This window comes from Ovis aries, chromosome 3, assembly GCF_016772045.2.
Source record: "Ovis aries strain OAR_USU_Benz2616 breed Rambouillet chromosome 3, ARS-UI_Ramb_v3.0, whole genome shotgun sequence".
Lineage (NCBI taxonomy): Eukaryota > Metazoa > Chordata > Mammalia > Artiodactyla > Bovidae > Ovis > Ovis aries.
The window spans coordinates 212,635,912-212,662,852 of record NC_056056.1 but is presented as its reverse complement, the minus strand read 5'-3'; the positions used below and the strand labels follow the sequence as shown (position 1 = coordinate 212,662,852).

Below are 26,941 nucleotides of genomic sequence, written 5' to 3'. Positions count from 1 at the left end.
TGTTCTTAAATGTCAGAAAATGTTCTTAAATAATCAGAAAAGTAAGAAATCACAATGGGGTATAACTGGAAAAGGACTAAATGATCTTCCAGTGTAACTCTACAAAGATCTTCCAGCCTAAAATAAAGTGAATATTTTATTTCCTCTATCCAGTTTATTACATATTCATACATATGTACATGTATGCTGTGCTGTGTGCTGTGCTTAGTAGCTCAGTAGCTCAGTCGTGTTCGGCTCTTTGCAACACCATGGACTGTGGCCCACCGGGCTCCTCTGTCCATGGGATTTTCCAGGCAAGAATACTGGAGTGGGTTGCCATGCTCTTCTCCAGGGGATCTTCCCAACCCAGGGATGGAACCCTTGTCTCCTGCATTGGCAGGCAGATTCTTTCCCCTCTGAACCACTAGGGAAGCCCATATACATGTATAATGATACATCTATATGCTGTTATAAACTCAAGACTCTTGCGAGTCCCTTAGACTGCAAGGAGATCAAACCAGTCAATCCTAAAGGAAATCAACCCTGAATATTCATTGGAAGGACTGATGATGAAACTGAAGCTCCAATACTTCGGCCACTTGATGTGAAGAGCCGGCTCATTAGAAAAGACCCTGATGCCGGGAAAAATTGAGGGCAGGAGGAGAAGGGGGCAGAGGATGAGATGGTTGGATGGCATCACCGACTCAATGGACATGCGTTTGAGCAAACTCTGGGAGATGTTGAAGGACATGGAAGCCTGTCGTGCTGCAGTCCATGGGATTGCAAAGAACCAGACACGACTTAGTGACTGAACAACAAACAACTTAAACTTTTCTAAGATATTATAAAATAAAAATAGAAAAATAAAGTGCGAAAAAAAAGATAGTGGGTGTGGTGCTCGAATTTGGTGTCCTGAACCTTGACTTTTCTTCAGGGGCAAAGGAGGGACCCTGTGAGGTGGGGGTTGGGAGTCCCCTAAAGACTCCTGATAAGGTGAGAAATGAACCTGGTCTTCTGTGAGGTCCTGCCCTGCACAGCATCTGTCTCAGATCAGGAGACCCCGGTGGCATCTCTCTAGGTGCCAGCGCTGGCCGGCCACGCTAGACTTCCCTGTGGCCACTGGGCCAGGCTGGGGCACCCCATCAAGAACAACAAATGCTTATTTGAAGCCTGGGTATCAGCTGAGTACATGGCCTCGTTTCCTAACAAGATGACCGTGCATCCTGGTATGGAGGTGGGGCCTTTGCTGGCCTGCAGGAGCAAGGGCCTGGTGGGTGTCTGGCTGGCGCAGGAGGGAATCACAGGGTGAGTTTCTGGGTTAGGGTGGGTCCTGGGTTGTGTGACCTCAGCCTGGAGTCCGAAGGCTCTGGCCACTGGAATTTCTACCCTGGTCCGGGGGGTGGCTCTGAGACATGAGGACATTCCTATGAAAATGACCTGGGGTGGGGTGGGTGCTGCCTCCTGCCTCTCTCCAAGCTCCGTCCAGCCCATCCCACTCCTGTGTGCTAGGGGCTGGGGTGCTGCCCACATGCAGAGTCCTCACTCTTCTGCTGGGCAGGCCTTGTCCATGGATGACCAGACAGTGGTCAGAGCTGAGGACGGGGCTCCCTCTGCCCCTACCCTTGGCTTGCTGATGTCGTAGGTCCTGGGTTGCTCTCCCAGCCACGGCAAGGCCTCCCACCTGCTCCTCCCTGGGCGGGGCCTTGTGCTGCAGGGGCGCCCAGCCTGGGCACTGCCAGGGTCCTGACTGCTGGGCACCATCACGCACTCTGCAGGGGAAGAGGGGGAGCAATGGAGTGTGGCTGTACCCTCCACCCCCCGCCCCCAGGCTGGGACTAAGTGTTCGGGGAGCTCTCTCCAGCCCAGCCTGGGGAATCGCTACTCGAGGAGTTTCAGAGACTCCGGGCTCTTTATCCCTTGAGAGATCTGAATTCTGAGACAGGCACCCAGAGGGACACCAGTGGGTTGGTTCAGTCCTTTCGCCTCCAGTACTTTCGAGACTTTTGCTTTATGTTAGAATCCTGAGAGGGGCCCAGAGGAGAAATAAATGCAAGGCTGCAAGGCTTAACCCTCTCACCATTCCCCTGACCCGCCCAGTTTCCCCAAATGTGTGTGTGTGTGTATATATATATATATATATATATATGTATATAAAATATATACGTGTGTGTATATAGATACAAAAAATTTTGGTTTTGGCTGTTCCTCAAGGCTGGTGGGGTCTTAGTTCCCGGATCAGGGACTGAACTTGTACCCTCAGCAGTGAGAGCGTGGAGTCCTAATCACTGGACAGCTAGGGAAGTCCCTACCTTTTTTAAAGATTATTTTATTGAAGTATAGTTGATTTACAATGCTTCATTAATTTCTGCTGTACAGCAGTGATTCAGTTCCACATAGCTACATTCTTTTTTACCTTTTTTTAAAATTAATAGCTTTTGTTATTATTTTGAGCAGTTTTGGGTTTACATACAAATTAGGCAGAAATTACACAGAATACCCTTCCTCCTCCCCCAGTTTCTTCTTTATTAACTCTTGCTTCTGTGGCATTTTTGTTACCTTGATGAGCCTTAATGATGCTACATTATTAACTGAAAGCCACATTAGGGTCTGATCTCTGTGTTGTGTGCCCTGTGGGTTTGGACAAATATCTAATTTCAGGTGACTGACGCTAGTGGTAAAGAACCCGCCTGCTGATGCAGGAGACATGAGACCCGGGTCCGATCCCTGGGTCGGGAAGATCCCCTGGTGGAGGGCATGGCAACCCACTCCAGTATTCTTGCCTGGAGGATCCCATGAACGGAGGAGCCTGGCAGGCTGCAGTCCATAGGGTTGCAAAGAGACACGACTGAAGCGACGTGCACCATTGCAGCATCGGATGGGCTAGCTTCAGTGCCCAAGAACGCCCGTGCCCCCCTCGCTCATCCCTCCGTGGAGCTTCGCGTGTCCCCACAGTGGCGCCCTCTCTGGATGTCCTGTAGGCGCGGTCCTGCATCCGTAGCCTTTCTCGATGGCATCAGGTGGGCCTCCCATGGGAATATGCCTTTAGGCTTCCTCCATGTTCTTCCTGATTTGACAGCTTGTTTCTTTTTCATCATGAGCAATATTCCACTTTCCCCAGCTTTTCTCTTTGTCTGTGGGGACATTCTGAGATCCAGGGAGGGGACATGGCCCCAGGTCTGAATGCAGAACCAGTTTGTTTTCCTTCTGAGATCAGAGGGACTTCAGAGCTGCTTCATCAAGGCCCCCTGGGGGCCCCAACGCAGGCCTCCAGGGTGGGGTGGGGGTGGAGGGCCTTGGGCACCCATTTCCTGGATGCCTTAGGGCTTGGTCCATATACACCCACAGCCTGGCCATTTGGGAGGAGGGCTAGGGTCAGAGCTGAGGGGGTGGCGTGCTGGTGCCTCGCCCTGGTTGACACTGCTGCCCCTGGGGTGGGTGGGGCGTCTGGGGATGGGCCTCTAGCCTGTGTCTGCTCAGGGATCTTATCTCCCCTCTTTCTTTTCTTCTCTGAGCCTCTCTGTCCCTCCCTGCTGACTCCTCCCTGTGGCCTGCTTCCCTCTGCTCCTGTTACCTCTCTCCGTGCCCCTCACCCCTCCTGCTCCTCACCTCCCACTGTCCAGGGGCGATGCTCCTCACTGTCCTTGCCCCCTCCGTCATCCATCCATCATTCCTCTGGGAGCCAGCCAGGTGCCATGCCTGTAGATAGGAGTTTTCCTGGTCCTCACGATCGTTACTGCCTCTGCTGTATATCTGCAAGGATGTAGCCCCAGAGAGTCATGGCTTGCCAAGTCGGTATCCCTTGGCCAGTGTGCGGCCCAGCCAGGCCTCTGACCCTGGGCTCCGCAGCGCAGCCCTCCTGGCCAAGCCTGGCTCTCCGTGACTTTGGTTCCAGCTTGTGTTCACACTGGAAGGTCTGTGTCTGCTCGTCTTTTGCCTTCTTCCCTTCCACCCTCTCCCCATCCTGTCCTGTCAAGAAGTGGAATGCAGTCGACATCCCCACTGAAAGGAGAGGGAGGGGCACCCTGCTACCCTCCAGGGCTTTGCTGTTTATCCCATGCGGTCCCTGTCGCCGCTCTGCAAGGGGTGGATGTCTGGTTTGGTTTTCGAGGTGAGGATGCAGGAGCTTCAGGAGGTGATTGCAGAGCTGCTCAGAGGCAGACCTTAACCCAGGTCCTGAGACTCTGAACTTCACGATGGACCACATGGCCTCATGCTCAGCTTCTTCAGAGCTGTGTGTGTTCCGGGAGGAAGGGGTACTGCCCAGTGCAAAGGGACTGTGGGGACGTTTGGGTATCATGGCCTCTGGTTCTGTGTGGTTTTTTGCAAAAGGCCCTTTGCTGGCATCCTTCGAGCCCTGGCTAGCCTTCTGAGTCACACAGTGGTCACTTCTGTCCAACGGACTGCCCTGCCTGGCCTGTCCCTGTTCCTTCTCCCATCCTTGGGGAGTGCCTTTTCTCTTCATTTCTGGTTATGAGCAGGCAGCTTCCTTTCTCTCCTGTATGGTGGGCCCTGGACTTCTGGAGTGACCCTTTATCTCCCATTTCCATCTGCATCTTTTTTCCCTTCTATCTCCTGGTGGTGTTGTTTAGTCACCAAGTCGTGTTTGACTCTTTGCAACCCCATGGACTATAGCCCACCAGGCTCCTCTGTCCATAGGATTCTCCAGGCAAGAATACTGGAGTGGGTGGCCATTGCTTATTTTTAAAAAGGGTGGTAGAATGTGCACAGCTTGAGATGTACCATTTTAACCATTGTTAAGTTCAGTAGCGTTATCTTGTGTTACCATCAGCCTCCGTCTTCAGAACTTTTTCAGCATTCCAAACAGAAACTCTGTCCCCTTTAACTCATAACTTCCCCCAACCCCCAGCCCCTCATAACCTGTCTTCTACTTTCTGTCTGCACGGATTTGCCTGTTTTAGGTGTTTCATGTAAGTGGAATCACAGAATATTAGTGATTTTGTGTCTGACATTTCACTTAGCATAATGTCCTCAAGTAACATGTGTCAGAATTGCATTCCTTTTTATTATTTTTTTATTAAAAATTTTTTTTTGGCCATGCTGTTTGGCTTGTGGACTCTTAGTTCCCTGACCAGGGATTGAAACTGGACCCCAGCAGTCAAAGTGCCAAGTCCTATCGACTGCAACACCATCTCCCTTCCTCCTGCCCCCCATCTTTTTTTTTTTTTTTAATTCCTTTTTAAAGCTGAATAATATGGATAGATGACCTTCTGTTTATCCCTTCAGCTCATGATGGACATTTGGGTTGTCTCCACCTTTTGGCTGTCTTGGGGACTTTGGGCACATTTTTCGCCACCAACTTTGGTTTTCCCAGGGCCTTGATTTGGCGCCTGTTAGAATCCTCCCTCTGCCTGAGATGTTTACCTGTAATGGCTTACCTTGTTACTCTCCCAGGTACACTGGATTCTTGTCATTCCTGACTTCCATAGAGTCACTGGGAACATGAATTAGCAGGTACAGAGCCAGAGTTCCAAGGGCAGACACAGGTTAGGGTCCTGTGAGTCCCTGGTTGCAACATTTTTGTCATCTGTTTAATTCGTAACCTTGTTTTATCTGTATTTCTGTCCAGAGACACATAATTTATTACAGATTGTTGATTCATTAACATTGAACTCACAGCCAGCTGCGCCATCGCTCATGCCTGGACAGGGTTTATCTAATGCACAGATTTTCTCTGTAAGGCGTGTCACGACCTTCTTGCCCTTGGGGTCACCAGTCAGCCCCCCAGCGCTTCACTTGGGTGCTGTTCTAAACAGTGAGATCAACAGCAAAAAAGATAGAAGTGTCAAAGTTGTGGCACTAAATAGACGGAGGAAAGGATGCTTATTTGGGGTCTGAGCTGAAACTGGAAGGCAGGGCAGCCTCGCTGGACCTCAGCTAGATCAAGGGTGATGGTCTCACAGCTCAATTCTAGTGAATGGGCGAGTCTGCAAACATGGAATCTATGAATAATAAAGGATGACTGTACCTGCACCGTCACATCACAGGGACCCCTGGACCCACAGATTGAATGAAGTAGAGGGCAGGACCATGTCCTAGTAATCTTGGACCTCAAGCCTGGCATCCAGTAGGTAATTTCAACTTTGTGTGGGTCCTTAGTTGCTCAGCCATGTCCAACTCTTTTTGACCCCATGGACTGTAACCTGCCAGGCTCCTCTGTCCACGGGATTCTCCAGGCAAGAAAACTGGAGTGAGCAGCCATTCCCTTCTCCGGGGGATCCTCCCAACCCCAGGGATTGAACCTACACCACCTGCATTGCAAGTGGGTTCATTACCATCTGAATCACCAGGGAAGCCCCAGTTTCAACTGTTTTGAGACATAATTGACATCTGGAAATGTAAGAGACTTCAAGCACACATCTGGTGATTTAATGTACATGTACACTATGAAAGGGCCCCCTCCATCTGGTTAGTTAACACATCTCTCAGCTCACATAGTTTTCTCTTGTGTGTGAGAAGATTTACGTGCTACTCTCTTAGCAGATTTCAGTTGTACAATCTGGGGCTAGCAGCTGCAGTCACCGTGTGAGACATTAGACCTCAGACCTTATTCTTAGAGGTTAACTGTTTCGTGCCCTTTTACTGACCTCTCCCATTCTCTCTCTACCCTCAGTAGATATTTGTAGATGGACTGGTGTCCAGAATTAAGTACAGAGCCCTGGCCTCTGGAAAGTGATATGTGTGAATTTGGAGACGGTAAGGAGACCAGGAGCTGGAGGAAAGAGTGGGCGGGGCTGGAGGAAGGCTGGAGCCCACTGGTCCTGAATTTCCCTCCAGATCTAGTTTCAGGAATGAGGTCAGAGCAGCAAAGCCTCCGAGATGACTACCCCTCGGCCCCAGCCCAGCTCACCGGAGGTCTCCACCTGCTTCGGTGTGTGTGAGACTTTGTGGTCCTCGTACCCTTGGGTCCAATCTCCAGAGCCTAGGCTGGTGGCAGTAGCCATGGTAATGATGGGAGAGCCATTTTCGTCCCAGCTCTGATGTCTGTTGGATGGAAAACATTCGCGTTCCATCCAACGTGATGTTCTGTGGGTTCTGTAACAACTGAGTCAGGTCGGGCAAAGCACCTGGGGTTCAGAGACTTGACCCCGCCTGGCCTGATAACCGGAATTCCCAGGTGGTGCTGGTGGTAAAGAACTTGCCTGCCAATGCAGAAGACATAAGAGACGCAGGTTCGATCCCTGGGTCAGGAAGACCCCCTGCAGGAGGGCATAGCAACCCACTTCAGTATTCTTGCCTGGGGAATGCCACGGATAGAGCAGCCTGGAGGGCTAGAGTCCACAGGGTCACAAAGAGCTGGACACTAGTGAAGCGACTTAGCACATATGAACGCTCTGATAACGGGGTCGCGCAGACAAGTCCTTCAGCCTGAAGAAGGATCCCTGTTTGGGGTTGAGGCGGACAGGACCCGCTTCCCCACCCCAGATTACTGTAGTCAACCTCAATCAATCCTAAAGGAAATCAACCCTGAATAGTCATTGGAAGGACTGATGCTGAAACTGAAGCTCCAATACTTTGGTCACCTGATGCGAAGAATCTACTCATTGGAAAAGACTCTGATGCTGGGAAAGATTGAGGGCACGAGGAGAAGAGGGCGGCAGAGGATGAGATGGTTGGATGGAGAAGTGACTCAATGGACATGAATTTGAGCAAGCTCTGGGAGTTGGTGATGGATAGGGAAGCCTTTCGTGCTGTAGTCCATGGGGTTGCAAAGAGTCCGACATGACTGAGCGACTGTACAGCAATAGGAACAACTCCCCCATCTCCTATATCTTTACACCTGGCCTCCTGTATCGGGAAGATTGGGAGTGATTTCTGGAAGGAAACCCCACTTTTTCTTCTCCTCCCAGCTTTTCAGTTAGGAGTCACTGGGATGCAGGAGGTGGTTCTTCCAGAGGCCCCCAGGAAAGGAACAGCAGCATGAGGGCTGAGACATCAGTGGGCAGGATGTCAGACCCCCTCCCGAGAGTCCTGTGTGGCTGCAAACTTTAGCCTGGATCCCAGAGCTCCTATCCTCGTGACTGGGAAGGAGCCCTGTCCTAATGCTCTCTCCTTAACTTTCTGGGTGATACCAGGCAAGTCCTATGAACTTCCTGAGTTTCCGTCTCCATCACTTCCAATCTGGGGGCAGGACGGCTGTTGTTCTTCAGTCGCTCAGTCATATCTGACTCTCTTTGCAACCCCATGGACTGTAGCCCACCAGGCTCCTCTGTCCATTGGATTCTCCAGGCAAGAATACTAGAATGGGTTGCCATTCCCTTCTCCAGGATATCTTCCTGATCCAGGGATCCAACCCATGTCTCCCGCTTGGCAGACAGGTTCTTTACCACTGAGCCACCTGGGAAGTCCCAGTAATAATTAAACTGGCTAGTTAATAATGTGAATATCTAAGGCATCGTGTCTCCTGGCTATGCCTAGGTTTTCTGCTGGGGTTAACACTAAACACAGCAAGTGCCCTGGAGGCCAGAAAGTTGGGAGATGACAGGAGGGTGCTCCAACTTCCCTGATGTCCCATGTGGCCCTGGCAGAATAAGGACTGTGGTCCCAAGGTCCTTCCTTCCCGGAGCTGGGAGGTAGGCCTGGACGCTGCCCCACAAGGCAGGTCTGCCGAGGCCCTGCACTGGGTCTGCCCTGGGGAGAGCAGGGCAGCGGGTCACCTGAGGTCCTGGACCTGGGATCCGTTACCAAAATGGAGCTGCTCCCAGCCCTGTGTGGCCTGCTGTTCCTGGCCCACGAGGCCGGCTGCCTGGCCTCTCCCTCTGTCTCAGGCCATGGCTGTGACAGAGCTCCCACACAGCCTCTGCCCGTGGCTCAAAGGGTGTGGAGTGGGGTGAGCCAGCAGCATCTGGGAGAAGGGTCCCCTTGCCCCTCCCCCAGTGCTCCCCAGAGACCCTCGGAGGCCTGCCAGGAGGAGCTGGAGGGGACAGATGGCCTCGTTAAGCCTGGGCCAGGTGCCACCAGCAGAGGAACAAAAATAATCCCTGACTTGGCCCAAGGGCCTGCCCCGGAGGCCTTTGGTTCTGCCCCCACCCAAAGCAAACTCTGGCTCCCTCCTAGGGACTAGTGATGCTGGTTACTCAGAACTTTTCCAAGGAACTGGGAACTTACAGCTTTTATTGAAATCTTTCTGATAATGAGACTGGACTTCCCTGGTGGTTCACTTGGTAAAAGAATCTGCCTGCCATGCAGGAGACCCAGGTTCGATCCCTGGCTTGCTAAGATCCCCTGAAGAAGGAAATGGCAAACCACTCCAATATTCTTGCCTGGAAAATCCCACGAACCTCTAGAGGAGCCTGGCGGGCAACAGTCCATGGGGTCGCAAAGAGTTGGACATGACTGAGTGACTGACACTTTCTCTTTCCTTTGGAGACTGGGGGTCAGGTCGAGAGCCACAGGCTCTGCTGGGGCAGGGAGGAGCTGCCTGCACAGTTCACAGGTGAGCTGGCTGAGGTCCAGGGAAACACAGGGACTTGTCCATGGTCGTAGCTGCTTGTAGGACAGGAGCCAGATCCTGGGACTCTCTTGATTCCCAGGCATCATCCTTTGATTTTTCAGGTTCCAGGATAAACCCCAAAGGGATTTGCATACATACTCAAGCCCTCCCTTGGGTGTGCCCAGGCCCAGAGGTTGCTGAGATTTTCTTGTTTCCTGACACTAAACAGAATCCTGTGTCCTTCCTACAGAGAAATCATTAATCCACAACACGCACCAAATAGCTGTTCATGTGCTCGTCCTTCTGTGCCCCAGTGTGTGCAGCGTGCGGAAGATTTAGTAGAGAAAGACGACGAGCCCTGCCCTCTGAGGGGCTGTGGTGTGTTGGGGGGTTGGTGGTTGCACCTGGGAGCCGGGGCTGAGGGTGCCCAGAGCACAGAGACTGGGCTGGGACCGTCCTCCCAGGGGAAGTGAGTTTGCCTGCAACTGTCGCCATACCCCTGACACTGACACAGTATTGTAAATCAAGGATACTTCAGTGACAAAAATGAAAAATGAAGGAAGATTTTGGCTGGACCTTAAGGATGGGTGAGAATTGGCCGGATGAAAAGTAGGGGGTGGGAAGGAAGGTCACAGGCAGCTCGGCCCCTGTGCAGGGGGAGAGCTTGGCATGTTGGGGTGTCATTTGGGGCTTGGGGTGGGTGCAAAGAAGAGGGAGGATGGTGTGGACGGACAGAAGGTATGGCTGGAGAGCTGGAATCAGCGGATGAAGGGCCTTGTAAAATCTCATTACCTAAGAGCCTGGGAAAGAGTTTAAGTGCAGGAGTCACATGATCAGATGTGTTCTGTAGAAGCTGCAGTGAAAAGATGATGGAGTCTGGATTGGACTGGCCTGGTCGTCCAGGTGAGCACTGGCGAAGCTGGAGCTTTGGGGTAGGGCTCCGGGAGAGAAAGCCAGGATGTGGTCACTAACTGCTGATGGGAGATGAGAGGGGAGTCAAAGCACATTCCTTGGCTGCTGGCCTCTGGGCAGATGGTGATGTCCTCTCCCGAGAGACAGAGGAGGAGCGGGATTCAATCTCGAGCCTTGTGACTCTGGACGCGTCGAGAGGGAAGAGCTTCGGAGATGTCTGATGATTGGTGGGTGGTCGCTCTGCAGCCAGAACCCAGGGAAGACTTGGGTTTGGATGGGAAGGTCTAATCCAAGGTGAAGGCAGTGGGTTAGATGACTCGAGAACTGTCTTGGGCTTCCATGTGTCTTGAAAATCAACTCAAGTTTGCGGAAAACCTTGTGGGATTTTAGTCATACTTTCACTGAATTTATGATTTATCCAGAGAGATTCAACCTCTTGGCGATACTATTTTCCACGAACACACAGTTTCTTCTCCATTTATTTAGAAATTATGTCTTTTATTTTTTTAATTAATTTTTTTATTGGAAGCTAATTACAGTATTGTAGTAGTTTTTGCCATACAAAGACATTAATCGGCCATGGGTGTACATGTGTTCCCCATCCTGAACCCCTCTCCCACCTCCCTCCCCATCCCATCCCTCAGGCTCATCCCAAAGCACTGGTCCTGAGCACCCTGTCTCATGCAGAAATGATATCTTTTAAAGCAGTTACCATTTTCTCTGTAAAGATCTCATCCTTTGTTGGATTTATCACTACTCGATAAATTATGACTTTGTATCTAAACAGGATATTTTAAGAAACTGCGTTATCAAATTTCTTATTTCTGGCATAAAAATGGAATTGATTTTGTTATGTTGGTGTTGTTGAACTCAGAAGCTCTTTTTATGGTTTGTTTCTTTTCAGTCTTCTATCACGATTCCTAAGTACAAGGACAGTTTTACGTCTTCCTTTCCGATCTGCGGAGCTCTTCTATTCTACTGTACCCGCTAGGACTTATGTTACAGTGTTGAGTGTTCAGTGTTGAAAGTGAGCATTCTTTATCTTACTTCTGACTTGAAGTGTAATACTTTTAGTGTTTAATCATTAAAAGTTCTGGTCACCAAGTCCAATCTGTGGCTAAGTGTTTTTCCCGTCACCAGCCAGCAAGTGTTTACCCTACAATTCAACTCAGTTCTAACATTATCTATCTGGAAGTAGCACGGGCTCCTACAGGCTAAAGCCTCAGGCCCGCAAGACGGCCCTCACCCTGCAAGTTCAGGTTATCATCAACTACAGACAGACTGGGGCGCTTCCCTGGTGGCTCAGTGGTAAAGAATCCACCTGCAGTGCATGGGAAACACGGGCTCGATCCCTGGGTTGGGAAGATCCCCCAGAGCAGGGCATGGCAACCCACTTCAGTATTCTTGCCTGGAGAGTTCCACAGAGGAGCCTAGTGGGCTACAGTCCACGGGGTCACAAAGAGTCGGACACGACTGAAGCAACTGAGCACGCACGCATAGGTACATTGGAAGTTCCAGAGACCCCCACCTCCTTGGGTTCAATTCACTTGCTAGAGTGGTTCTCAGAACTCAGAGAAACATTTCACTTACCAGCCTACCACTTTGCTATAAAAGGATGTAACTCAGGAACAGCAGATGCCAGGTATGCATCTGACGTGGCTTGGGGAAGGAAGCAAGCTTCCACGCCCTTTCTGTGGGCAGCCCCTCTCCCCGCCTATTCATATGGTCACCATACTCAGAAGCTCTGAGATCGTTTCCTCTTATATTTGTCATTTTGGATTTTGAGATTCTTTAGCAAGGCTTTGGGTCTCAGCAGTCTGAGTTAAGATTGTCTACTTAGAGATTGTTAGCCTGGGGTCACTGTTTATTTTTGTGAATTGACTGGGGCTTCCTGTAATATGAAGTTCAGATCTCAAATCCACTTAAGGGCAGAACGTTGGCTGCAAATTCTGAGGAAAGACGATTCTTTTTTATACCTAGGGCTTAGACCAAGACAGACCATCTTCCATGTCGTATTTTATGAACAGTCTACCTTTTCTCTGAGGACTGAGTTACAGCCACCCTGCATGCTTCTGGTGTAAGGTCGCATAGGTGTGGCCACTAAAACTCAGCGGCTTCATTACTGGGCTTCCCTGATGGCTCAGGGGTAAAGAATCCGCCTGCCCATGCAGGAGATAGATGAGGAAATGTGAGTTCCATCCCTGGTCAGGAAGATCCCCTGGAGGAGGAAATGGCAACCCATTCCAGTATTATTGTGACACCCTCAGACTATTGAAGAAAACTTTTTTTTAAATTTGGAGTATAGTTGCTTTATAACCCTGTGTCAGGTTCTGCTGCACAGCAAAGTGAGTCAACCATGCAGATACATATATCCCCTCTATTTTGGATTTCCTTCTCATTTAAGTCACCGCAGGGCACCGAGTTCCCTGTGCTATACAGTACGTTCTTGTTAGCTATCTATTTTATATATATTATCAATACATGTCAATCCCAATCTCCCAGTTCATCCCATATACCCCCTTTTCCCCTTGGCGTCCCAGATGTTTGTTCTCTGTGTCTGTGTCCCTATTTCTGATTTGCAGATCAGATCATCTGTACCATTTTTCGAGATTCCCCATATATGTGTTAATATATGATATTTGTTTTTCCCTTTCTGACTGACTTCACTCTGTGTGAGAGTCTCTAGGTCCAACCACATCTCTGCAAATGACGCAATTTCATTCCTTTTTATAGCTGAGTAATACTCTGTTACATGTATGCACCACATCTTTATCCATTCCTCTGCTGACGGTCGCTTAGGTGGCTTGCCTGTCCTGATTATTGTAAATAGTGCTGCAGTGAACACTGGGATGCATGTATCTTTTTGAATTATGGTTTTCTCTGGGTAGATGCCCAAGAGTGGGATCACTGGGTCAAATGGTAGGTCTAGTTTTCGTTTTTTAAGGACCGTCCATACTGTTCTCCATAGTGGCTGTAGGAAAACTTATTTTAACAGAGAGGAGGTTGATGTAAGTTTGTTATGCTGAAAAACCTGGGACCCTAGGGGCAGAGATCGAGAGTCAGCTGCACTAGCGATTGGCTCCGTGACCTCTGGCGTGTCCCTAGGCCTCCCTGGTCTCAGGGTGCTTATCCTCAAGCTGAGGGGATTGGGTTAGGTTTCCGCTGGGGTTCCTGCCTTGAATTTCAGTGGTTCTACCCTCCTTCCCACTACATGTCCGTGCCAGCAGCCAGGCCAAGCTCCTTAGACCCTCCACCCCTCCCAGGAGGCGCTGCCCCCGACTCAGCTCCTCCTTTTCCTCCACTGTGGCCTTGACCGTGCTAACCCTCATGCCCACCTTTCTGTGAACAGTGGTGCCTCTAACAAGCCTGGGGAAGAGAGAGACAGGGAGGAGGAATGCTTGGGGAGGTCTTATCTCAGAGAGTCTTGGATGGTAGTGGGTGGGAACTCAGGTGTTCCGACTCCTGACACTGTTCCTGATGGCTAATGAGGAAGAAGGGAGGGGCTGACGTGCGATGGGGAGAGGGTCCTCCTTTGCAGAGGTGCTTGGTGGCTGAGAGAGATGGGATGCTGGGGGCTCCAGAGGGCTTTGGGAGGTAGCTGGTGTCCACCTGGTTTTTATAATCCAAAAACTGCCTTAAGATTATTAGCATGTGCTGCTGTTGTTCATGTTTAGTCATGTGTGACTCCTTGTGACCCCATGGACTGTAACCCGCCAGGGTCCTCTGTCTATGGGATTTCCCAGGCAAGAACACTGGAGTAGGTTGCCATTTCCTTCTCCAGGGGATCTTCTTGACCCAGGGATTGAACCCGGGTCTCCTGCAGTGCAGGCGGATTCTTTACTGACTGTTAGCAGGGAAGCCCTAACACCCGAGAATCTGCCAGGGTTAGACTCTTCCTCTAAAAACAGCCTGAGCTGGGATGAAGTAGGAGAATGGTGACCTGTATTTTATTTTGTATGCTTCTTTTAATTTCATATTTTAATTATGGTTAAAAAGACACATAAAATTAATCATCTTAACCGTTTTGAAGGATACAGTTGAGTCATGTCAAAGTATATTCATAAGGAGATATATGTATAACTGAAACACTTTGCTGTGCCCCTGAAGCTAACACAACATTAAATCAATGGTACTGCCATAAAAAATTTTTAAAAATAAAAGGTAAACTTAAAACCAGGGGAAAAAATGTATATACATATTGTTGCGCAGCAGCAGATCTCCGAAACTTTTTCATTTTGCAAAACAGAAACTCTGTACCCAGCAACTCCCCGCCTCCTCCCCGCTCCATCCCCTGGTGACCATCGTTCTACTGTCTGTCTCTATGACTTTGGTTGCTCTCAGACGTCATAAACGTGGAATCACAGCGTATTTGTCTTTAGTGACTGGCTTACGTCACTTAGGATAAAGTGTCAAGGTTCATCTCTGCTGTATAATAGGTAGACACCGTGTTCTGCTTATCCATTCATCCATCCATGGACACTTGGGTTGCTTCTACCCCTTGGCTATTGTGAATAATGCTGCTATGAACAGGGGTGTACCCACATGTCTTTGAGACACCGCTTTCAGTTCTTTTAGCTGTATATGCAGAAGTGGAATTGCTGGACCATACGGTAGTCTGATTTTTTAGGGACGTCCATACTGTTTTCCCTAGCTGTTGTTCCCACTTTACGTTACAGTGCACAATATTTTGCATTCTTTTGCCCCTTTGTGGTTTAACATAGAACAACCCTGATACTTGGTCCTCACTTTTGACTTCCCAGTGCCATCTTGGGCCTTAGACCCACAATCAGGGCCTGGTCACTGAGCTCTCACAGGGTGGGAAGCTGAGGGTGATGGACTGAAGATGACCTGCCCTTGCCCCCCTGCTACCTTCTGCCTCACTCTGTTCCCTGGGGTCCCTGGCTTTTCTCTTCGAGCTCCTGAGCTGCGATGGGCAAGAAAGGAGGAGCACCCAGTTCCGGGGGGTGGCACTCCTTGGGCGTCCTGCCCCACATCCACACATTCGCCCACTGATGCCCTGGTGGTTTCTGCCCAAACAGGTCCAACAGGCGCTCCTCCAAGCGGAGCCTTGGAGGGCAAGGCCGGCACCATTACCTCCAACGAGTGGGGCTCTCCCAACTCCCCCGAGGGGAGCAACGTCTCTGGGGGCAGCCAGGCCTTGGACAAGCCCATCGACAATGACGCGGAGGGCGTGTGGAGCCCTGACATTGAGCAGAGCTTCCAGGAGGCCCTGGCCATCTACCCACCCTGCGGTCGGCGCAAGATCATCCTGTCGGATGAAGGCAAGATGTATGGTAAGGAGGCTGTTGGGTCTGGGCAGCCGGACCCCTGTTCAGGGTTGAGTCAGGTTCCCACCAAGTGATGGAGGGGTGTGACTTCCTGGGACTCCTCCCAGGTGGACGCTGCTTTATTCTGTCTGGACTCCTAAGGGATGGAAGGATCTTGGAGGAGATGCCCGTGGATGGATGTGGAGGTTGGTAAGAAGGTGGTGGGGGAAGACTTGGGAAAGTGGCAGAACATCCCCCCAGGGCAGGCTGGGAAAATCCCTCCAGCCACCCCCCAGGCAAATGCCTGACCTTCTCCCAGCTTCCCACGTGTGAAGGGTGTTAGGAAGATGTCCTTGCTCATCCTCTCCCTCCCTCCTTCCCCCAGGCAGGAGTCTGTTGTGTACCAGCTGGGGTGGGGCAGATCTAAGCCCTGCTCGGTGGGGGCGGTGGGGGAGGTGAGCATACATGTAGCCGTACACAGGGAAGATGGAGTGTCCCCAGAGAGGACAGTGATCAGGAAGGCTAGGTCTTCCTGAGCCATTAAGATTGGGAACATGCTCAGTGTCCAGCAGCCGGTGGGCTGAGCCATTCTCCTGGGGCTGTGTTGACTTCTGTGACTGTGTATTATTTTTTAAACTTTTCATGTTAGATTGGCGTATAGCCGGTTAACACTGTTGTGATGGTTTCAGTGCACAGCAGAGTGGCTCAGCCGTACATATACATGTATCCATTCTCCCCAGATTCCACTCCCATCCAGGCTCTGTCTTGACTTTTGGGTGGAAGATACGGTATATGGGGAAGCAAGTTCAGTTCAGTTCAGTTGCTCAGTCGTGTCCAACTCTTTGCAACCCCATGGACTGCAGCACGCCAGGCCTCCTTGTCCATCACCAACTCCTGGAGTTTGCTCAGACTCATGCCCATTGAGTCAGTGATGCTATCAACCATCTCATCCTCTGTCGTCCCCTTCTCCCACCTTCAGTCTTTCCCAGCATCAGGGTCTTTTCCACTGAGTTGGCTCTTTGCATCAGGTGGTCAAAGTATTGAAGCTTGAGCTTCACCATCAGTCCTTCCAATGAATATTCAGGACTGATTTCCTTTAGGATTGACTGGTTGGATCTCCTTGCAGTCCAATGGACTCTTAAGAGTCTTCTCCAACACCACAGTTCAAAAGCATCAATTCTTTGGCATTCAGCTTTTTTATAGTCCAACTCTCACATCCATCCATGACTACTGGAAAAACCATAGCCTTGAAGGAAGGCTTTGGGGAAGCAGAGCAAATAGTAACAGCCGTTGGGAGGCTCAGCTCAGCCATTGGAAAGTCCCCCAGGACACCCAGCTTGAGACATGGGTCTTGGGCAGGCAAGAGAGTCTCTGTGACTGACAGAAGCCTTCCAGCCCCCGTGCTGTGATTCCCAGGAAAGGAGGTGCTTCAGGGTGCTGCTCCCTGGGTCGCCCTCTGCCCTCAATGAGAGGGCTCCAAGCCAGATGCCCTTCCCCAGCACAGATGCTTCGTCAACTGTGAGGGGCCCTTAGGGGCTGAACCAACTCATCTCCTAGGCCTTCTGTAAGAAATTACCACAAATTTAAGGGGTGCCTTAGACAAAGAAATGTATCCTCTGGAGGGTCAGGAGGCCAGAAGTCTGAACCCAAGGGGGTCTGTAGGGTTGGATGTGTGCTATGTCTCCCTCCTGGCTTCTGGTGGCAGCTGGCGGCCCTGGTGCCCTTGGCTTGTGGCCACATCACTCTCGTCTCTGACCCTGTTGTCCTCTCCGAGTCTCTGTGTGTCCTGCTCTTATCAGGACACCAGACATCGGGGGCCCACCTTAATCCAATGTGAGCCCAGTCGTGTCTGACTATATGACCCCATGGCCTGTAGCCCACCAGACTCCTCTGCCCGTGGGATTTCCCAGGCAAGAATACTGGAATGGGTTGCCATCTCCTCTTCCAGGGGATCTTCCTGACCCAGGGATAAAACCTGCGTCTTCTGTGTCTCCTGCATTGGCAGGTGGATTCTTTACCACTGAGCCCCCAGGGAAGCCCTATATTCAGTATGCCCTCATCTTAACTAATTATGTCTGTCAAGACCTTGCTTCTTGATGAGGTCACGTGCTGGGGTTCCGGGGGGACATGAATATTGGGGGGACACTGTTCAACTCAATTCAAGTGACCAAACCCAAAGCCTCTTACTCACTGGCCTGGGGTGCTGTGGAGCCACACAGCCCTGCCTCCTTTACCCTTCACCTGCACCTCACCTGTGAGGACAAAGGACTCCTTCTCCCCTGCTTGTTGGGGAAGCAAGGTCCTTTCTGGACCCCGGGTCTGCTCCTCGGTCAGCAGTTGAAGCTGCTCATCCCTCCTTACTGGCCCCTCTGCCGTGGCTCTACTCAAGCCCTGTGTCAGCCCCTAGGCCGCCCTGCCTGACCCCTGTTCTAGCGGCTGCTTCTTACCTCTGGTCCCTGCAGAGGCTTCGTGGAGGAGGCAGCACTGTGCATGGAGCATCCGTGCGTCCAGATGGGGCTGCTTCATGGAGGCTTTGCCTGTGGAGTTGGGGAGGAAGGGTCTCGAGTATCTGGGGTGCTTCCCACTGCTCAGTTGAAGAGTGGGGTGCCTGCTGGTCACAAGCTGAGGGGTGAGGGTGAGAAGAGGGCAGGGTGTGCAGGGAGGGACAGGTGGGTGGCTGGAGAGCTGGCAGGTCCCTGGTGGGACTGTGATGGGTTCCTGGGGAACCTGGCAGGATTTCTCTTCCTGCTTTCAAGGGACAGAGGGCCTGGCAAACACAGGTGGGCAGAGGTGCTCAGCGTGGGGAGGAAGTTGAGGTCACTGCTGTGTGGGGAAGACCCCAAGGGATTGCAAACCGTGGAGAGCCAGCGGACAGTGTTTGAGGGCCGCTGTGGACCAGCTGTTCCTTTGTGCATGGTGGTAAAGTATACGGAACATCAAATTGACCGTTTTAACCATTTTTCAGTGTGCAGTTCAGTGAAATTAAGTACATTCACACGGCTGTGTGACCATCCCCACCATCCGTCTCTAGAATTTTCTCATCCTCCCAAACTGAAACTCTGTCCTCCTTAAACACTCACCTGCACCGCCCCCCGACCCCCCGGCCCCTGGTGCCCGCCATCCACTTTCTGTCTCAGTGGCTGTGACTCCTCTGTGGACCTCACGTAAGTGGGATCACACAGTGCTTGTCTTCCTGTGTCCGCCTTGTTTAAACGACCGTCGTGTCCTCGAGGTTCCTCCACGTCGTACGTAGCGGGTGTCAGAACCTCCTTCCTCTGGAAGACGGGGTCACGTTCCGTCATATGGATGGACCCCGTGGTGCACAGCTGTTGACTCAGTTGACAGACGTTTGGGTGAATGCTTCAGTTTATTCAATCGTTTAGTTCAGTTCAGTCACTCAGTCGTGTCTGACCCTTTGTGACCCCAAAGTGCAGCATGCCAGGCCTCCCTGTCCATCACCATCTCCTGGAGCTTGCTCAAACTCATGTCCGTTGAGTTGGTGATGCCATCCAACCATCTCATCCTCTGTCATACCCTTCTCCTCCTGCCTTCAACCTTTCCCAGCATCAGGGTCTTTTCAAATGAGTCAGTTCTTCGTATCAGGTGGCCAAAGTATTGGAGTTTCAGCTTCAGCATCAGTCCTTCCAGTGAATTTCCAGGACTGATTTCCTTTAGGATGGACTGGTTGGATCTCCTTGCCGTCCAACGGACTCTCAAGAGTCTTCTCCAACACCACAGTTCAAAAGCATCAATTCTTCGGCTCTCAGCTTTCTTTATGGTCCAGCTCTCACATCCATACATGTCTATTGGAAAAACCATAGCCTTGACCAGACCGACAGTCGTTATGGGTGGCTATTTCTATCTCTATTCACGTAGAGAGATATCGGGGTTGAGAGACTTGAGCTTAGTCCCCTGGCGATGCGACTGAGGCAGGGTTTGGGAAAGGCAGGCACACTTTCAGCAGGCAGGCACACTTTCAGCAGTCCCGGGGGTGGAATTCTCTTTGACAGGAGGGGAGCCGATGGGCGGGGGAAGCTAGATGAAGACAGTGGCTCACTGTGGGTCTTGCTGGTGTCTATTGTGGCCCTCCTTCCCGTGTGCCCAGAGATAGAGAGGGGCTGAGGGTGGGGGGGCCACCCCGAAGGAGGAAGAGGAGAGGGGCCAAGGAGGCCAGAGCTTCATAGTGACCGTCTTTGTCGGGGAGGGGTGAGTAGGGAGGGTTTACAGCCTCTGTAGATGCAGAGAGAGAAGCTCAGAGAGGCTGAGTCCCTGAGTCGCTCAGGTAGTAAGTGGGGGCTGGGGGGGGTTTGCTCAGCGCTCCCTGTCACCCCAAGTGGCCCTGGTGAGCTCTTTGAAGCCAGTTCAGCTCCCGCTTGGCCCCGGCTCAGGTGGGTCAGGCTCTGGGCAGGGGGACGGGAGGGGGGCCTCCCCCCATCCCTGCAGAGTCTGGTGACCAACCCAGCCCCCACAGCACCTGTCCTCCTCGGGTACACATCCTGCCTGGGGCCCAGACGCTGGCTTCTCCCAGCTCCCCGTCTCCTCTTACAGGCGCGGGGGCTGAGCCAAGGTGGGGCCTCGCCGGGGAGTGGACGGGGCTCTCTGCCCGAGTGAGTGGCCCAGCTGGGGGGTATATATAACTCTGAGCTCAGGCCTAGGCGTGGGATGGGCCCCAGGCCCAGGGGGAGGGGGAGAGGGACCTGCTGCCAAGCTGACTCAGACCTCGGGCTGCTCACCACCCTCTTCGGCTCCCGGACCCATTTTTTTTGCCACCCTCTGTGCCTCTGCCCCATCTGAGCCCTGGGCACCCTGGAGGGCTCCTCCCCTACCCCCCTAACCCCTGACTCTGCATCCAGAGTCCTCAACCTGGCTTCCAGGTAGGCAGCTGGCTTCTCAGGCAGGAAGCACAAAATGCCCAGAGGAATATCCGAGACCTGGAGTCTCTGAGGATGGGGGTTCAGGCCTGCCCCCAGCCCAGCCCACGCACACCGAGAGCAGGACCGCCGATTAGGGTCAGACAGACATGCAGGTGACACTCGGGTGCAGGGACCTGTCTATGCTGAGCCTCTCCTGGGCCGGGGCTCCCCTTCCCCGGCTCACGGCAGCCTTTGTTTTTGCCCCGTCATGGTGTGACCCTCACCCTGGCGCTGCTGGTCACTCTGACCTCCTTGCCCAGCCTGGCTCTGGCCCCGTGGGCAGGTGGTGGGAGGTGAGTCTGGCCCCAGTGGCCTCACTCTCCCTCCGGCTGCTGTCTTGCTCCTGTACTTCCTCCTCTCTGCCCACCAGGCCCCTCACCTTCTTGGATGCTGCTCTGAATCTCCCAAGTGTCTGTGTCTGCCCTCCCCCCGACCCCTCTTTCTCCCAGGTCTCCCTGGGTGCCTCGTGGCCTGTTAGCCGTCGGGTGGTTCTTATCCAGGAAGAGGCCAGGCTGGGGCCATGGTCTCTGTTCTCGCCAGCTTCATGGTTGAGGGAGATGCCGGAGGAACATCTTTTTAAAGAAAATGGATGGCACTCATGTTAGGTAGAGGAGTCAGCCAGGGGCTGGCTTACCTTGAGAGCTTTCTGGGAGGAAGTGGAGCTTGGCTGGGTGGAGGAGGGCCGAAGGGAGTGATCCTTGGCCCAGAGGTGGAGACTAGCCGTGTGGGTTTGGGGGTTTCCCTGGGGATCTGGGCAAAGCACTGTGATCAGGGCCCATCCAAGATGCTTGGCATGCTAAGTTGCTTTAGTTGTGTCTGACTCTGAGACTCTATGGATCGTAGCCCACCAGGCTCCTCTGTCCATGGGATTCTCCAGGTAAGAATGCTGGAGTGGGTGACCGTGCCCTCCTCCAGGGCATCTTACCCAAACAAGGATGAACCTGCGTTTCGTATGTCTCCTGCATTGGCAGGCGGGTTCTTTACTACTAGCGCCACCTGGGAGGCCCTCATCAGAGGTGAATCGCTAGCTTGCAAGAGGCAGAGCATAGGCTGGACCTGGGTGGGGCTCTGGTCACTGCAGGGACGGCACAGGTCAGGAAGCCTCAGTCGACTTCTGCCCGCTTCCTTGTGATCCTTGGACCCTCCGCCTCCCTGTGCTGTGTGTCTCCCTCATCCAGCCTGCGTCCTTGGCCTCCTGTTTCTGGAGGCTTGACGATGGGCATCTCTGCCCACATCCACTCTGTCCAGGGGCCAGCGTGGCCTCGGGCATGTTGTGTACCTCTTCTCAGCTTCAGTTTCCTTACTTGAGAAATGGGGAGAGTAATAATACTGCCTTTGGGGGGGTTGGTTTTATTTATTACTCATGTATTTTCATTTTATTGCTCATATATTACACATATACTCACATTACTCATGTGAACAGCCAACTCGTCATATACTTTATGGTGGGAAAATACACAGAGCTTAACATGTACCATCCAGACCCTTTTTAAGTACGCCGCTCAGTGGTATTAAGCACACGTACAGTGTCGGGCAACCATCCTCACGGACATCTCCAGAACTTTTTCCTTCTTCCCAACAGAAACTGTACCCATTAAGCAGTAAATCCCTTTCCTCCCTCCCCCTGGGCCCTGATGGCCTCTAATCTATTTTCTGTCTTTATGAATTTGCCTATTCTGGGAACAGCTATGACAAACCTAGGCAGCGTATTAAAAAGCAGAGCTATCACTTTGCCAACCAAGATCTGCATAGTCAAAGCTATGGTTTTTCCAGTAGTCAGGTATGGATGTGAGAGTTGGACCATAAAGAAAGCTGAGTGCTGAAGAATTGATGCTTTCAAACTGTGGTGTTGGAAAAGCCTCTTCAGAGTCCCTTGGACAGCAGAGACATCAAACTAGTCAATCTTAAAGGAAACCGACCCTGAATATTCATTGGAAGGACAGACGCTGAAGCGCCAATGCTTTCGCTGCCTGATGCAAAGAGCCGACTCATTAGAAAAGACCCTGATGCTGGGAAAGATTGAGGGCAGGAGGAGAAGGGGGTGACAGAGAGATAAGATGTTTGGAGGCATCTCTGACTCAGTGGACATGAGTTTGAGCAAACTCCGAGAGGTAGTGGAGGACAGGGAAGCCTGTCTATGGAGTTGCAAAGAGCTGGACACGACCTAGTGACTAAACAATAGCAGCAACATCTTGGGTTCATCACGGGAGTGGAATCACGCAGTCCTTGCACTTCTGTGCCTCGATTACTTCTCTCAGGACAGTACCTTCAAGGTTCATCCACGTTGCAGCCTGGGTCAGAACGTCGTTCTTTTTTTTTTTTAACTGCTGAACAGTTCCATTGAATTCCGTTGTATGGCTGGACCACATGTTATTGATCCATTTAAGCTATTAATTTATATGTGGGTATTTCTACCTTCCGGGTATTATGAATAGTGTACACATGGGTGTACAGATAGCTCTTTAAGACCCGGCTTTCGGTCATTTGTGGTGTGCACCTAGAGATGGAATTGCTGAATCGTGTGCTGATCCTGTTTAATTTTTTGAGGAGCTACCAGATTATCTCCCACAGTGGCTGCACCAGTTTACATTCTACCAGCAACGTACAAGTGTTTTAATTTCTTCACATCTTGGCAATACTTATTTTCCGTTTTTCCCCAGTAGCCATTCTAGCGGGTGTGAGGTGGTATCTCATGGTTTCACTTGCATTTCCCTGAGGTTAGCGAGGGCTTCCCTGGTGGCTCAGAGGTTAAAGCATCTGCCTCCATTGCAGGAGACCTGGGTTCGATCCCTGGGTTGGGAAGATCCCCTGGAGGAGGAAATGGCAACCCACTCCAGTATTTTTGCCTAGAGAATCCCATGGACGGAGGAGCCTGGTAGGCTACAGTCCATGGGGTCGCAAAGAGTCGGACACGACTGAGCAACTTCACCTTACCTTACCTTCACCTAAGGTTAGCGATGTTGAGCACCTTTTCACGCTCTTGTTGAAAGACGGCACAGTCTTTGGTGTCACTGCGGGCCGAGAGGTGCCCAGTGAACGGGCTGCAGCACTTGTGGGGGACCTCTTCCCTGCCTTGGAGGAGCTCAAATGACTTGAGCCCAGAGAGCCACAGAGCCTGTGCACCAGGCTTGGAGGCCAGATGCCCACCTGGGCGGTGGCCTTGAAGATGGGGTTGGATTTCACCAGAAGTCCAAGAGCCCTCCAGGGACAATGGTGGTGACAGCTCGGATGTCAGGCCTGAAAAGTGTCTTCTCCACAAATAGCCTTCTCCTCCAGCTGCAGGTGTTTATAGCATCAGTTGACCCCTGGCCAGAGCGGCCCCCAGGCCAGGCCATGTGCATGGCGGGGGGAGGGGCTGGCCTCCTCTGCATCCACCCACTGCAAGAGTGAAATGTCAGCCCCTCTAAAGAGCTCCCTCCCTGTGAGGACTCTGCTGAATATCTCCCTTTGCTTCAAAGGGGAAGCTCATGCCCTTTTCAACTTTGAAAACTAGTTTTCAGTTCAATTCAGTCGCTCAGTCGTGTCCGACTCTTTTGCCACTCCATGGACTGCAGCACGCCAGGCTTCCTTGTCCATCACCAACTCCCAGATCTTGCTCAAATTCATGTCCATCGAGTCGGCGATGCCATCCAACCATCTCATTCTCTGTCATCCCCTTCTCCCATCCTCAGTCTTTCCCAGCTTCAGGGTCTTTTCCAGATCTTTTCTGGTTACTCAGGTAACCAGAGTTTCAGCTTCAGTACCAGTCCTTCCAGTGCATACTCAGGACTGATTTCCTTTACGATGGACTGGTTTGATCTCCTTGTTGTCCAAGGGGCTCTCAAGAGTCTTCTCTAGCACCATGGTTCAAAAGCATCAACTCTTCAGCAGTTAGCATTCTTTATGGTCCAACTCTCACATCCATACATGACTAGTGGAAAACCATAGCTTTGACTAGAAAACTAGTTCTAACAGGACTGTATTGTCAATATTAGCAAAGACAACTGTCTTTTCGACCTTTCTTAATGGACATAAACTTTGAACATGTTTATGGCCCAGGGGTAGGGGTGGTGCAGGGAGGGGATGAGACACACAAGAGGCCTGTCCCAGACAGGATTTACAGATGGCATAAAGGTTCATGAGGGGCTTCCCTTGTAACTCAGTTGTAACGAATCTGCCTGCAGTGCAGGAGACCCGGGTTCGATCCCTGGGTTGGGAAGATCCCCTGGAGAAGGAAATGGCAACCCTCTCCAGTATCCTTGCCTGGAAAATCTCATGGACAGAGGAGCCTGGTTGACTGCAGTCCATGGGGTTGCAGAGTCGGGCATGACTGAGCGACTAACACTAACTGAAGGTTCATGCGTGGCTCATGTGTGACTGAGGAAGAGCCTGGGGTGACTGGCAGGACATGTGTGACTCCAGGTGTGGGCTTCAGAGTCGAGGATGGTCACTTGGTGTGGCCGCTGTCCATGAGATTTTGCAGGCAAGGATACTGGAGTGGGCCGCTGCATTGGGAGGGCCCACCTTTAGCCTGAGGGTCAATCCCTATGGCTGTCTTTGCCCATGGAGGGTGGGGTCATGGGTTTGAGCTGGGTGGGGGCTTTGGGCACATGTTCTCTGACACATGGGCCACCTTCTGGTCCTTTCTAGCCCCACCCAGACTCTCTCTGGGGTTGGCCAAGGTCACTGCTAGACTGCAATGCCCAGCTGCCCAGCTGGCCTCCACTTGTTCCAAGCTGGCCTCCCGCTGCCCCAGTCTGTGATCTCAGCCCCCGGAGGGGGTTTGCAGCTGGGGGCAGAGCTGGGACAGAGTGTGGGTCTCCTGTCTCCCCACTGACTCATCTGGATTTCCTATTAGGTTCCCTCTGCCGTTGGGCTTCCCTGGTGGCTCAGAGGTTAAAGCGTCCGCCTACCATACGGGAGACCTGGGTTCGATCCCTGGGTCAGGAAGATCCCCTGGAGAAGGAAATGACAACCCACTCCAGTATTCTTGCCTGGAGAATCCCATGGGCGGAGGAGCCTGGTGGGCTACAGTTCATGGGGTCGCAAAGAGTTGGACACGACTGAGCGACTTCACTTCACTCCACTCCCTCCGCCGTTGCTTTTCTCTGCTGCCTTCACTGTGGCTTAGCAGCTTTGCACACTGCCTGGCTCTCTCTGCTGCTGCCCAGGCTCCGGGGTCCTCCTGGCACCCCCATAACCTCGGGCACATTGGCTCCCACATCCCTGGGGCCACTGTCCAGGAGAGAGTGAAAGTGGGGGGACGGGCTCTTGGCCTAGATAGTTGGCTGTCCCTGCAGGACCCGGGCAGGGTCAGGGCAAGGGACAGTGAGCCATTACTAAGGACTTCACGCAGAGGCCTGGGTGGTGGTGGGGGAACTGGTCCAGAAAGGTGGAGTAGGATGGTCTCGGGCAACTCCCAGACCATCCATGGGGAGGAGGAGCCATTGCGAAGCCCTGGGTGTGGCCTTAGAAAATGGATGTTCCATGGCCCTGGGTCAGTAATAAGCCATGTGACTTTGAATGAATCACGTCCCCTCTCTGGGCCTTAGTTTCTTCTCACTTAGGCTACATAGGACCCCTGGGGCCACCTGGTCAGTCCTCTCACTCTTATGTTAAAGAGAAGTTAAGAGATTGGCTCTAGGGACTTTGCGGTGTGGTCCAGTGAATAGGACTTCCTCCTCCTAACGCAGTGGATGCAGGTTTGATCCCTGGTCATGGAACTAAGACCTCACATGTGACATGGCGTGGCCAAAAAGGAAAAAAAAGAGAGAGAGAACCAGACTGCTTGGATTTGATCTCAACCACGGGCTTGCCTGTGATGTAAACAAGCCTGTAAACCTCTCTGTGCCTCGATCTCCCTGTGGTTGGAATGGAAGATAGAACAGCTGCCCCAGGAGGGCAAAAGTGTGAACGCATATAGAGCAGATACTGTCTTCTCTCTGTATTTGTACAGGTTCCTGTGTGCTCCATAAGCATTCATTATTATTACTATCATCACAAAAATAAAAGAAACTATAGCGGTTCCCTATGTCTGTATAAAGTCTGGATCAGATGCCAGCTGGTCTGGAGGCAGTAGAATGGCCAGGTTGACCTCGGGAGGACCTCAGGGTGCAGGAAGGAAGCTGCTTGTCTCCCTTGGCTCCAGACACCCAGAGACACCTGGGGCTCCACTGCCACCCCAGGATCCTCCACTGCTGATCAACACAAAGGGCCTGAATGGGGTATGGTCTGAGAGGGGCAGGTCAGGGAGAGGAGGGCGAATCTCCCCAGAAGGAGAGAAGCACAACTTGAAAAGCACAAAGACAGCCGAGCCAGCCTTGGACCCCTGGCTCCTCTGGCCCCACTGCTGGCCTCGTGCCCAGGACCAGGAGGCCTGTCTGGAGGCAGAGCTCCTGGACCCCATAGCAGAGACACAGGCGGTTCTAGAGCTGGGTAGG

The 26,941-nt window shown here is 52.0% G+C and overlaps 1 protein-coding gene across 6 annotated transcripts in view; it reads left to right on the top strand.

Moving 5' to 3' along the window:
* The window catches only part of TEAD4 (TEA domain transcription factor 4), a 66,060-nt gene that overhangs the window by 13,441 nt on the left and 25,678 nt on the right, over nucleotides 1–26,941 (top strand). For 4 of the 6 annotated variants that reach the window (XM_060413477.1, XM_060413476.1, XM_042247646.2 and 1 more), the window contains exons 2-3: nucleotides 15,382–15,636; nucleotides 15,738–15,815. In XM_060413477.1, coding sequence (XP_060269460.1) covers nucleotides 15,382–15,636; nucleotides 15,738–15,815 — 333 coding nt within the window. The remainder of the gene's footprint in view (nucleotides 1–15,381; nucleotides 15,637–15,737; nucleotides 15,816–26,941) is intronic. The other 2 variants (XM_060413478.1, XM_042247645.2) reach the window with 1 other exon arrangement.